A 14,103-nucleotide genomic window follows, 5' to 3' on the forward strand; every position below is an offset into this window, starting at 1 on the left:
TAATTTGTTCTAGAATAATTATAGCAGATTCTATCTTAAATTGGGGAGATGAAGTTTCCCAAATCAAAATAGCAGAATAGCAGTAGTTTGCATAATTTGCCATGAGTAACTATCATGTATATTTTTAATGAATCTTTGACAGCAACAGTTACCCAGAAAGTATTATAATAATTGTCTGAGACAGAATTAAGTGCAGGCTGGCTAGACATTATCTATGACTAGTTAAAAGTTATCGCATTGTTCTATAGAATAGTTAACTATAGAATATAGAACTATAGAATAGTTCTATAGACTAGTTAAAAGTTATCGCATTGTTCTCATAATTTGCAAGCTTTTTTTTTATTCCTCTGGCTAGATAAGTTGTGTACTAAGAAAGATTTTTCTCAAGTGGAAAATGTTATTAAGTTATTCATACCTCAAATTGTTTAATGCTTTTTGGAGATTAGTTTTATGAGCAAATATCTGTTTAAAGTGTTTCATTTTCAGGTATTCTAGCAGTTTGTTATATTTATTAGGAAGAGCAAACAACATTTTAATTAAAAAATTAAGAACATTCTTTATTTGCATTCCATAATACAATGTTCAAACAGTCCTTAAAAGTCTTTATATTTTTTGGAAATGATTTTTTATCCTTAAAGTCTAATTTCGCCCAAAATTGACAAGAGGTCCTTAATTTTACTTATCTGACATTTCTGTCTGCTTTTATATGACTGCCATTCTTAGTGTGAAATAACATTTTGGAAAAATATTAAAATATTTTTTGGCAGTGCATTGACAAGTATGTATTAATGTTTGAGTTATTTGTTGCTATTTAATATAAACGGTGGCTACTTGAGTTGATGGCTACTTCAGTTTTAGGCACCAGATGGAAACATAAACATTTCAAAATTGTTTCTTTTTATGTAAATAAAGAGTTCATAGATTATTACATAAAAAAACTTCAGTTTTTTTAAGTACAAGTTCTTTTATTATGCAACATTAAATTTGGCAACTTATCAACATTTTGGTGATTTCAAGACTAGTTCATTGCAGATATGGAAATTTTTGGACGATTTTTTTTACATACATAGTAACATTAATAAATATAAAAATAATGATAATATATTAAAATTACACTTAGGAAATAAAGTTAAAATAAAAAATTTTAATGCTAATTAATATAATTTATGCATTTCAATGCTAATTACTTAAAAAAATTTTTGACATTGATTTTATTCTTGAATTTGTTTCATAATTAAGTTAAATATTAGATTAGGTTTAAAAAAAATACATCATACATGCAGATTTATTTTCTTCTAAGAAATTACAAAAAATGATTTTACAAAAGTGAAGTTCGGGTGTTGATAATTGCTTTAGTTTGTTCAGTTGCTATTTGCTGATAGGTCCTTAATTTTTTCATTGGTGATGCGTAAAAGTACTGAATTTCCATGTGCAGAAATGTGTATAAACCTGGTAATAGTTTAAAGGAAAAATTAATGTAAAATAATTTTAGGATCTTTTAAAAAATTCTTCAAGGTAATGAGGAAAGTATGATTATCTTTATCAGAATCAATCCTTAATTATCATTAGAAGCATTTTGTGCAGAAAGGCTTTTTTTTTTTTTTTATTTAATTTTTTTTTTTTAACTCTCCAAGGAGTATGGATGTAAAATTCCGCATAGAAGGTCAGCTTTCAAATTCATTACACATATAAATTTATACCAGCTTCTGATGAAAGTGATTTCGATTTGGATGGATATCCGAAGAGAAGGAGTCAAGGCGCAGAGTGAAATCTTCCATGGGTTACGATAAAAAAATTTGCATGAAGGGATGATGTTCCAATTCATTTCAGATGAAAATTTCTGCCAGCTCCTGGTGGATTCGATTTCTGTTTGGATATGTATTGGAGAAATACAGCAAGTCAAGGTACAAAGTAGGAGGGTCACTTTGGAATTATAATGAATAAAATGTAGCTCATTAATAACATTTTGGGATTAATGAGCTACATTAATTTTGATTAACATTACATTACATTAGGGATAATGAGCTACATTAATTTTGATTACTAACGATTTTAAAAATGTAGCTCATTAATAACATTTTGGGGAGTTTTAGAATTTTAGCACTAAACCCATAATACTCAAATGGTTAACTATTATTTATTAGAAAGTTAAATATTTTTATGTAAAATTTCATTAATTGAGAAATTTCTCTTTGCAGTAACTGCATGTAACTGTATACAGATATTTATTACTTAATTTTTACGTATAAATATTAATTTGTAATTTTCAGTAATTCTGTTAGATTTTCTGCACTGCCCAAACCACAGCTTGGAAGTAGTGCCTCCTTCACACCATCACCAGCAACTTACTTATATCATGACCAGTATACTGCAAATTTAGCAGCCATGCATCCTTATAACACAAATCCAACTACTCAGGGTTTTACAGCTACGCAACTCAGGCCTGTGTCATGTAAGTTTTGTATTCTTTCTTCCTTTTTTTGGGGGGGGAGGGGGTTATAATTTTATTCTTATCAATGAATAAATGAAATGAAAATCTGATAACAGAAAGTAACAGCACATTTCTAAGTAAATTATGGTCGAGTAATTTATCATAAAACAATTAAACAGTAAATAATTCATTTTTAAGTGACTTGGGTATATATTATTAAATAGCTTTGGATTATATTGTATGTGCACTTTGTTTGAATTTGATTTGCAAACTGAAATTGCATTCACTAACAGGGCTACGTGTATTATAAAGATCAGTTTTGAAGATCAATTCCGAAATTGACATAAATTGCAAAATTAAATCTGGAGAGAGAATAAATTGCAAGATTTATTCTAAAGGCAAATTGGAAGAAGGGTTTATAAAAAAATTAATTTCAGCAATACATAATTTCTCCATTAGATTTAAGTAGAATTAATCTCATGATTCTCATGAGCATTTATATCTTGGGATTGTGTATTTTGTTCCGTGGATGTTACGAATACTATTTCTGTAGCAGTGTAGTAAATACAGGTAGCCCTCCTACAACACGGCGTCCTGTAACACATTTTCGCTACAACACGATTTATAAATTGCAAGAACCCTCCTACGACACGGTTTCTCTCTAATATGATAAGGAAACTGCCCAAACAATCCGAAGAAATTTAGCGAACTCCGCATGAAGATTTTCCATATTGAGCAAAGCACCCATATAGTCATTTAACTCGTAAAAATCCTTGTTTCTTAAGTTCTGCCAGTTGCCTTCCAAGATCCGATAGATGTAAGAACAAATGTCCTCAGAAAGACGAGTCACGTGGTGGAGAGCGAACATTGATTTCTTAACCGGTAAAGGGGGAAAATCGCTTCCTTCCATGACCCTCAAAGCACAGTAGCGCAACAGAAACAATACCCAGTCAAGAGAGCACAATCACTAAATAACAATCAAGAAACATCACTATCGCAGAAGGGGAAAAATGTGACGTGCTTTAAAACACACAACCTGCATGTTCGGCTTGCAAAATTCAAATCCTCATCTAAACAAAAGTGTCTCATGCTGCTGGTCGGCAGTCTACGTTTAGTCACGGTGTGTTAAAGAATAACTTTTTCATCTTTAAGACATTAAATTTCAGTTTCAAAACATGTCCAATAAAGATAAAAAAGTTTAAGAGGAAATTCATTTCTTTAGAAGTAAAGATACAAATCTTGGACCGTCTTTTAAAAGGAGAAAAGGCATCTCACATTGGAAAAAGTTTTAATTTTAATGAAGAAACAGTCCAAACTATTAAGAAAAATTAAAAAAGAAATGCAGTTGCTGCAGGATCTTCAATATCTTCAAAATATGCAGTTCGTCTTCCGGGGCGCTAGTGATTGAGAAGATGAAAAAGGCACTCAGCATTTGGATTGATGATAGCTGTCAAAAAAAGAGTTTTGTTGGATTATAATATCATGAAACAAAAAACACTCAAAATTTTCAAGCACTTCAAAGAACATGGAGAACCCTCTGTCAACCCAGATTTTCTGGCCTGTGAAGGTTGATTCAAAAATTTCAAAAAGAGTCTTGCAATTCATAACATAAAAATTCAAGGAGAATCTGCATCGGCTGATTATGAAACTAAAGCTTGGCTTTTAAATTGTTTTGTGCCAGACGCTGAACGTTATTTAAGGCAGAAAAATTTGAGCTTCAAGGTACTATTACTATTAGATGATGCTCCATGTCACCCACAAGATTTGAATCATCCCAATGTCAAAATGCTGTTCCTACCACCTAACACTACTTTGTTACTCCAACCATTGGATCAAGGTATTATTTATACCTTTAAAACATATTACATAAGAATAGCATTATAATGGATTTTAGACGTTACCAATTCAAAATCAATTAATATAATGGAAGCTTGGAAGACATACAGGACAGCACTGTATCGACAAAAGAAGAATATCTGAAAGAGCTGAAAGCACCAAAGTTAAATGCATGTTAGAAGAAGATATAGCTCTCTTTAGTTGAAATAAAAAATGTGCCTGAATCATCAGAAAATGAAATTGGTGGCTTATTAGAGTGTGCTAAATCAATTGGAGGTGAAGGTTTTGACAACATGGCTATTGAGGACGTTCAAGATTTACTAGCGGAAGAAGAAATTGATGAAGCAGATTTGATGGAAATGGCATCCGAAGCCGTAAATCAAATCGATTCTGAGGACACTAACACTGATGGAGGTTGTGCAGTTAATAATTTAACATTAAAAAAAAAATTAAAAGAAGGCATAAGTTTAGCTGAAAATTTGGAATCATTTTTCTTGACTGCAGACCCTTCCGCTGAAATAAGCCGAAAATTCGAAAGGAAGCTGCAAAACTCTCTAGCTTCAGATCTAGAAATTTACATTGTCCCGCTAAGAACTAGTAAGCAAAGTAAAATTTCAGATTTTTTAAGAGGGAAGAAAAATGTCAGAACTTCAAATGAAGAAAGAAATTCTGAAAATGAAAGCGATCTCATCCACTGAATAAATGTTCTCGGTTGATTATACTAAACAGTGACAGCTAAGAAATTTATGAAACTAAAGTTGCGTTAAATTAAAATATGTAATATTTTTTGTTTTGTGTTGTACATACATACATATGTTTAATAAAATTTGAGTTGTTTATGTAAAATTAAAAAAAATACTTGTTTTTAATAAGTTTTCGGAATGTAACCCCCCCTTTTTATACTGCCTCTGGGTCTTGTGCAACACATTTCACACAACAGGGCATTTTCTAGAAACCTATCTACCATGTTATATGAGGGTTGTACAATTGGGATGTCATTTCAAAGGTATTTTAAACAGTAATCTACATATTATATATCTTTATTATATGTGGCTTAAGTGTGTTTGTTGCTGATAGTTTATTGGTTGCTTTCGTAACTATACTAGCCAATAGGGTGAAGTTGCCATGGCATTTAAATACTCCATATACACTGATACCATACATGCAGTTATCATTGTTTTAATTAAATTATCATGGTATTTAAGAACATTTAAATATTTTTAATTCATGCAATTGTTGCTTATTATGCATTTAACTATATTTACATATGAACTAGAAACTTGCAAACATTGAGAAATTAAAGGAGACGAAACCAACTAATGAGTTGTGCGTAGTACATCTCATCAGGTAGGTTTACCCAAACTCCTATGCTAAATATCCTTTCGTGTAAAGAGTTTAAAATTTTGCCCGATTTTATTCTGACATTGTATTTTAAATTGAATTTTCAACGCAAATTGAGCATGTCAGGGGGAACGTGAACATTTGTTTGCATTAGCAATCATCTGTTTTTGAAATGGTTCACAACTGAACATCAGTTTGAATTAGCAGACACCTTTGCACAAATTATTTTAATTACAATTCATAATATCTAAAACAGCGGTCATTTCGTATGACCGCTGGGCTTTCTAGTTTATATATGGATAAGTCGAAGACAATTGCTTTTTAGGGTGAATCACGATCTTTCATCACATCAATGGCCATGTTAGGGTACACAGTCTTCCAAGTGAACAGTTGCCACCCTGTCCCCTGTACAGCAGATCATACACAGGCCGGTGGTGGCGGTATTATGCTTTGCGGGTTGTTCTCATAGGCAGCTCTGGAATCCTTAGTTGTGGTAGAACACACCATGAAAGTTGCGAACTATCTGAAGATAATTGCAGATCAGTTGCATCCTTATATGTTGTCAGTCTTCCCAACTGGAAATGAAATATTCCAACAGGACAGTGCCCCATGTCAAGGCTCAAATTCTGTTGGAGTGGTTCAGTGAGCATAGGAATGAATTCCAATTAATATCCTGGCCACCTAACTTACTGGATCTTAATCTGATAGGGCACATTTGAGATGTCATGGAGTGGCAGCTCAGAGCTCGAGCACCACCATGTCAGAATGTCTCAACTTTGCATGATCGTTGCTTAGACATTTGGTACAACCTGTCTCCAGTCATCTACCAAGAATTTGTGGCATCCATGCCAATGTAAGTTGCAGCTGTTTTGCTTGCCAAACGTCACGCAGTACTTTACTGAATAGGTGGTCATAATATTTTGGCTCTTCGATGTAGTTAGCTTGGTGATTCATATAAAGGACAAATACGAGTTAGTTTCTGGTAGAAATTCCTCTATGAAGAGCCCTTTACTGTATGTAGATTTTCCATTTAAGCAGATGTAAATGAGAGAAAGGAAGACAGGGTAGTTAATGGCTAGTAGAACTGCAGCTTAATTGGCTAGTAGGTTTGTAACTTAATAGTGAGCACAACTCAAAATAAATTTTGAAAAGTTTCCTATAGAAAGTGTGTCCGAAATGTTTGCTTACAATATAAATATATTTAAATTGGAACATTGAAAGTTGCTGCATTTTTTTTTTTTTTTTTTTTTTTTTTTTTGTAAAGCTCAATATAATTAAATTTATTTGTATGCTTAGTAGTTTTCTTTTCTCTTCCAGTCTCACAACATGCCTCAAATAATGCTTCTGCTCATCCTTCCATATCTGTTTCAAATCCAGTGCAACCCATAAATTCTGTGATGGTTGCTGTTGATTCTCGTCATCATGTAGCTTTGCATTCCTCGTACAATACTAGTTCAAGTAATTATACTTTTTAAAAATTATAATATTGTAATGATGTACGATTTGAATTCCTCTTATTTCTTGATGGATATTTAATAGTTTTTCTTTCTCAAAGGTGTAAAAGGTGCAGATGTCTCATTACCTATTCCTTCAAGCAATACAGTTTCTTCTGGTGGCCCTGCTGTTACTTGTGTTGTCACTACGTCATATAACTCTTTACAACAGTCTCAGTCTGGTATAAATAATCATACTTCTCCTAGGCCAAGCATTCTACGAAAACGGACTGGTGAAACGTAAGTTTTTTTTTTATTTCTATTCTGTTGTAATTTTTATATATATATATTTTAAATTTAACAATGAATAACCAATTGACTTTTATTTTAACATTCCATGGTTTTAAAACTTTTCTTGCAAAAGGTTTTTATTGAAAATGTGCCACAGAATTTATGAAAGTTTTAGAAAAGGAATTCCTCTGTGTTTTTACTGTATTTCATCCATCTGTCTCTTTGGCATTTGAGAAATCGGTATTATCTTACTGTAGTTTAAAGAACTAGTTAATTGAAATTGTTTTCTGAGTTATTTTCTATTTATTTATTTATTTTTATTTACTTTTTTTTTTTTAAGTATTAGTTACTACGATAAGAAAGTTAAGAATAAAAGCCTTTCTATTCTTCATAAAGATATAACATAGGGGATTGCACAAAATGTATTTAAAAAGTATCAGATGTGAATTGTTGCTGTAAAATAGTCATTTATTTATGATGTTTAGTGACAGTGCATTTATTATTACTAAATATTATTATATTTTGTTGTAATATATTATGCTTTCTTCTTTTTATTACGTGTCATAGTATTTTCTTTTTTTGTATGATAATTTTTGTATATTGTTTATAAATAATTACTATCTTCATTAATTACATCATTATTATCTTGAATTATTATAAACCGTGTAAAAATGGTGTGTGCTTTAATTCAATTTTTATTTCCTTTTCAGTGTTTGCAATATAGTTAAACGGAATCTTACTGCAAATTTATGTAATTCTGAACCCATTAGTCCACGTGTAGATGTAAATAGTAATATCACTTTTACATCTGTTTTGTCACCTAAGCCTGTGAGGTATAGAACTTTTTCATTTTATATATCTGCTATGAAATGATTTTAAATAAATCTGTTTAATTTTTTTGAAACATCTGATTTTTAGTTAAAATATTAATAATACAGTGCCATAATAAATACTACCTAAAAATTTATCTGTAGTGCATATTTAGTTTTTTGTAATAGTAAAGTTTATCTATAATTTACTTGTGACTCGTTAACAAATTAATGTCATATAATTTGGTAGCAATTTTTAATTAATATGGATAAAAATTGAAGCAGCTACTATTAAAGTAAGGGGAGAAGTTAATAATTTAAAAAATATTCATGTGTATTTTTTTCTGAAAAAGAGGCATTGCAATTGCTAAGTTTCAGATCTCTAAATTTTAAAATTTAACAATCAACATTTAGTATAACGGTAATGTATATATAAGTTTAAAAGCTTACAGAATAAATCAGTTAAAGGGATTAGGTTTTCGTGTTGTAAAATGGCATGTTTTAAATTTTTTTAATGTCATCAAATAGAGCTAAAAAATAAACATTTTTAAAATGGGAAACAAAATTCTGTTAAGAAGTACTTGATTTTATATATAGTAGTGCAGTAATGTAATTTATAAATTTAATAAATTGTAATAATAAGGTGAAGTTTTTATGGATAATATATACCTGTATAATTAATTTTGTGCATGCTTTAAAATTCTGAAACTTGATATTTATATGTATTTAAGCTTTAGTATTTTTGCTGTGTATTCCATTATTTTTCATTAGAATGTAATTTATTCTTAAATTTTTGTTTTCATATATATGTCTTTGAGACTTTGTCTTTTGTTTCTATGTTAGTAGTTATGTAAGGGTAGCATTTAATAAATTTGCATATTTTAATAATAGCACTTTTTTACTTTCTTTAAGGAGATATTGCATATGATAACATCTTTGAATAGAAATATGTGCACAATAAAGCATAGCTTTTGTAATTCATATCTTTTTAAGGCAGCATGAATTCAAATTTGTATGTTGTCCCATTTCATTAATAAAAATAATTTATTTCTTATAGTGAGAAAACTAAGGAAAATACTCCATCTAATGTTCCTGTGACATCAGAAAATCAGAACATTTCAGTACCTATGATTCCTCCGAGTGCAATTAAAAAAGAGCCTGGTGTTTCTGAAAGTTTGTTTTATTTTATCACATTACATGTTTTATTTTCGGTATTGTTTACACAAAAATTCAATCTGAAAGAGTTTAAGTTGTCATGGGAAAACTATAATTTGCGTTCAGATGTATATTATGTAGAATATTTGTTTATCTTTTGTATAAAAATTAGCTGATACACAGTAAAAGCTTGACTTCCAGCAATCGAACAGAATATTTTAAAATTTTAGATTATTTATTAAATGAAAATCTTCCATCATATTATTCCAAGATTTCATTCTTGGAACTGGACACTCCTTAAAGACATATTTCCCACTGAATCATTTTCAACAAACTAAAACTACTGCTGGACAGTGCAATTTAGCATCAGTATTGTATAAACATGTTGCCACAAACAGGTATGAGATCTTTGTTTTGTTTTTATATAAACTCTATAAGCCAGTTTAGTTTTTGCAAAGAAAGATATAAGTTAACTGCTGTTTATCTGTCTTTCCCTCACAAAATGAGCAAAATTTGAGACCTGCATTCTGTGCAACAGCATGCAGTGGTGTATTTAGAACTTACGGTATCCCGTCATTGTGAAAGCTAAAGGAAAGATATGCAACTTTATTTAAAAATGGAAAAATAATGGCAGTGCAGTGTGAAAATTTATGATAAACAGTTTAAGTTTTTTATATGTAATATTTCTAACTGGTGTCTGTTAATTAACTAACTAAATAAAAAACAACGGTCTGCTTTTTCAAAAATATGCTAGTATGATTGGTGCAAGTTTGTTGAGATTCCAATGTTTTGTGGCTAGTAAGATATAGCCAGTTGAGATGTTTTAAATGGAATTTGAAAATCTTAAATAATTTTAAATGGTGGCTTTTGTTAATAAATAAAGTGCCTGATTTTATAATTTTAGACCAGAAATCTTACATTCATTTCACTTTTCTATCATGAATTGCATTTTGGATATGCTTTTCTATGTTGGATTTTTACATATCTAGCAATTGGCATATCCTGAGCTTTCTGGATAGTCATGCTTTTACTATATACGCACACACATGCACATGTTTGTATACAGGGTGAATTATGCTAGTTGAATTCAGCTAGTTGCTTCAAGAAATTTTAAAATGATTTTTGAAGGTACAAGAATTTAATAAAAATTAATTTAAATATGTTTCTTGATAATTTATAAAGTTTATGTAATGAAATTAATTGTTGCTTCTAGAAATTAGATACACTTAAAAATAACTGATTTTTATACTTAAATGGCATGGCTCAGTTTCCTCAGTTTAAGAGAAAGTTTCAAAATGTTTTGAAACTCTCTCTTAAACTGAAGATTCTGTTGAAATGTTAAACCACTCAACTAAAATATGTAAAACTTCATGTTATATTTTTCTTTAATAATTTTAAGAAAGAAAAGTCTGTACTCTTCTAATTTATGTTTATTTATTGTTATTATTATTTTGTAGCATAAACTGCCTGAATTTCTCAAATAATAAAAGTAAAAATAATTCTGAAGTAGATTATTGTTTAAAAGTAAGGGGATTACATATGCTTAGGTCTTACTAAGTGCTTAGCAAAGGAGTCATTGATTTCAAAATTAAAAATTTCTAAAATAGTGATCGATAAAGAAATATAACATGCGATATACTTATTTTCCAAGCTGTAAAATTGTTATATAGAAATTTTGAAATAATAGTTACAAAACGTGCCAGCAGATGCCATTGTGCACTGATACCTGGTGACTTTGGATTTTGAATGGAAACATTTATAGACTGTTTCTCAGCATTTTCTGCATGCTGAAATACTTCAAATCAGTCTTTGCTGCAGTTCTTCTGAGGGATTTCCTTTTATTTTGTTGAATAATTCCAGTAACAGTTGCAACATTTTCAGGAGTAACTGCAGTTTTCTGGTGATTAAAACTCCCTACCAGATCATCGGCCACACTGTCTGTCTGTTGGAAATTAAGCGAAGAGCTTGTGAGTGGTTTTCACATCGGGCCCTTTGGGAACATTCAATCATGTTTGAAAACTCCAACTTGTTGCCATAGGACTGTGATCTAACCTCTGGTATTCCAGAAGAAGGGGCACGCATTGTTCAATGGAATACATAGTCTTAACCTCTTCCTTCCATACACTATCCTCCCTTCATGTTTCAAAGGTAGAACTAATTACGTCTTTGAAACGTTCATGTTTCAAAGGCAGAACTAATTACTCTTTTGGAGTACGTCTTTTGGAGTGCTATTTATACACACTACATATTGCAATTACAGCACCTTTAGCTTTTAAAGTATTATTTGGAAACTTTTGTATAACAGTTTTACAGCTTTCACTATAAATATACATTTTGTTGTATTCCTCTATCAATCATTGTTTTTGTGATTTTTAATTTTGAAATCAGACTCCTTTGTTGGACACCCTGTATTAAATTGTTATAGACCCTGTATAAAATTCCTGTAATTTAATAAATTAATTTATTAAATCTTAGGAAATCTAAGTTACATTTAAAGTGATAAAAATTAAATGGTTGTCCTAGATTTTGAATTAGGAATATCAGGCCCACAACATTGAACTTACTGATTTGGTCCAACCTCTGTATAGCCTTTGGGTTTTTAAAAACAGTGCATTTGCAAATAGTTAGTACTCCTCGGAACAATGAGAAAGAAAGTAGTATAAGGTTGTAATTACGTTATATATTCATTAACCCTTCAAGCAGCCAAGGGTTTGAACTTAAATTTCTGAAGTTCCCAAAATGACTCTCCAATTTACTTCTTCGCTCTTTTTTTTCTGATAAATAATGTATACAGGCTGAGCTAAAAGTGCTTTAAAACTTTACAAATTCATAAAAAAGAAGAAATTATGATAAAGAAGTGTAGTTTGCAAGATAGAGCACACAAGGAAGTCATTTTTTTTTTTGGCAACAAAAAAATTTTAGTTAAAAATGTCACTAGCGGAGGGTACTGACATATGAGAGATTCAGCAGAATTATGCAAATTAATCTTGCACTAAAAGACCGTGATGCCCAAGGATTAGCTTTCAGAATGTTATCATTACTTGAGCGAGCATTGTTGGTGAAGTTGTTATCTTTGAACAGAGAGTTGGCAGCTGTTGCTTTGTGAAAGTTTCGCACAGCAAAAGGACTGAAGACAAAAAATGCCCCCATATCGTGTTCTGGAATATTGAAGCTTGTCAAACAATTTGAAGAAACTGGCTCTTTGGAGGACTGGCCATGAAGTGGAAGACCTTCTTTGGCAAAGGGACAAATTACTGCGGTGGAAACTACTATGAAATATAGTGCCAAAATCATTCACAGGGAGTACCAGTGCTCTCCAAGCTGAAAGGCTATTGGATGTGCCTCATTCAGCGATTTGTCATATCCTCCATGGGATATTGCATCTCTGTCCGTACAAATTGTAGTCAGTGGTTGAGTTACAACTGGGAGACACATCTATCAGGGAATCATTTGCTGAATGGACTATGGCAAGAATTGAAAGTGAACCTTGGTTGTTCAACATTTTCTGGATGGTTGAGATACATTTAACACTACATGGGGATGTCAATACCCAGAATACTCGTATATGGGCGACGTCAAATCCTCGTCAATACACAAAGGAGTCACTGCATCCAGCCAAGTTAATAATCTGATGTGGCTTCACCTCATCTTTCATTGTTGGACAATTCTTTGAAGAACCGTGTCCCATATCTGGCTAGAAAATGTGCACTGTAGCTGCTAAGTATTATCTCACTCTTGTGTGACAAAGTCGTGCCAGCATTAAATCAAAGAGGTGCATTATCTGTAATAAGTTTCATGCAGGATAGCACACTGCCACACTATGCCAATCCAGTAAGACGATTCCTACTGAGTACCTTTGCTGAAGTCAGAGTGATCAGCTGAGGTTGCAAGATTGCATGGTTTCCACGATCACCTGACCTCATTCTGGTTGTGGTGCTATTTGAAATCACTTATCACCTCTTCAATATTGGCTGAATCAAAGATTCTATCTGTCATGAGGTTTCTGCAGTTCATTCTGATGTGTTGCATCCAGCTGTAACGGACATCGTGAGTCGCCTTAGTTGTGTCATACAATGTTCTGGAGGTCATGTTGAACAGTTGTTATTGTAAGAATAAATGAATGGAGCTTACTGTTGTCCTGTTCATTGTGTTTCAAGTTGTCAGCATCCTTTACCGGTGACATTTTTAACTAAAAATTTTTTTGCTACTAAAAAAAATCCAACTTTCTTTCTCTGTGAACCCTCTCTTGCAAACTGCACTTCTCTATCATAATTTCTTCTTTTTTTTTTTTATGAATTTTTAAAGTTTTAACGAACTTTTGGCTCACCTTGTATATAGCTGATTGCAAAATGTTAAGCTCTCTTGGGTACGCTATTGAGTACAAAAAATAAAATAATGTTATAAATAAACAATGTTAATATAACATGGATATTGCAATTGTCTATGTATATGTACTACTTTAATTGTCTAGATACATGTCTGTATGTGTACAGATATCCTGATTAATGTTTTTGAACATTGTTCAACTAACAGTTGATGCTCACTTTAATCCCTTACATCTTAAAGAAAAAATGTCATAAATAGTGGTCAGTACAATAAAAATGAATTTAATATACTCTCATCAAGGGATAGGGAATAAAAATGAGATTTTACATTACGTCCGAAAGAGCTTTTTTTAACATTTTGTGTGTTACCATTATTTATTAAATATCATGTTTTTTGAACTTTGAACATAAAATTCAATTCAACAGCAATATCACAAAATAATTTTAAAATGAGCATATCTTTAAAATTTCCGATAAGCAGT

At 31.2% G+C, this 14,103-nt stretch overlaps 1 protein-coding gene across 3 annotated transcripts in view; it reads left to right on the forward strand.

The window, feature by feature from the left end:
• The window catches only part of LOC118195663 (uncharacterized), a 90,040-nt gene that overhangs the window by 47,036 nt on the left and 28,901 nt on the right, over window positions 1-14,103 (forward strand). For 2 of the 3 annotated variants that reach the window (XM_035366986.2, XM_035366988.2), the window contains exons 12-16: window positions 2,271-2,452; window positions 6,926-7,066; window positions 7,164-7,341; window positions 8,043-8,165; window positions 9,199-9,314. In XM_035366986.2, coding sequence (XP_035222877.1) covers window positions 2,271-2,452; window positions 6,926-7,066; window positions 7,164-7,341; window positions 8,043-8,165; window positions 9,199-9,314 — 740 coding nt within the window. The remainder of the gene's footprint in view (window positions 1-2,270; window positions 2,453-6,925; window positions 7,067-7,163; window positions 7,342-8,042; window positions 8,166-9,198; window positions 9,315-14,103) is intronic. The other variant, XM_035366987.2, reaches the window with a different exon arrangement.

The sequence above is a fragment of the Stegodyphus dumicola genome, chromosome 3, assembly GCF_044657685.1.
Source record: "Stegodyphus dumicola isolate Sdum_Otavi_A_Nest chromosome 3, ASM4465768v1".
Lineage (NCBI taxonomy): Eukaryota > Metazoa > Arthropoda > Arachnida > Araneae > Eresidae > Stegodyphus > Stegodyphus dumicola.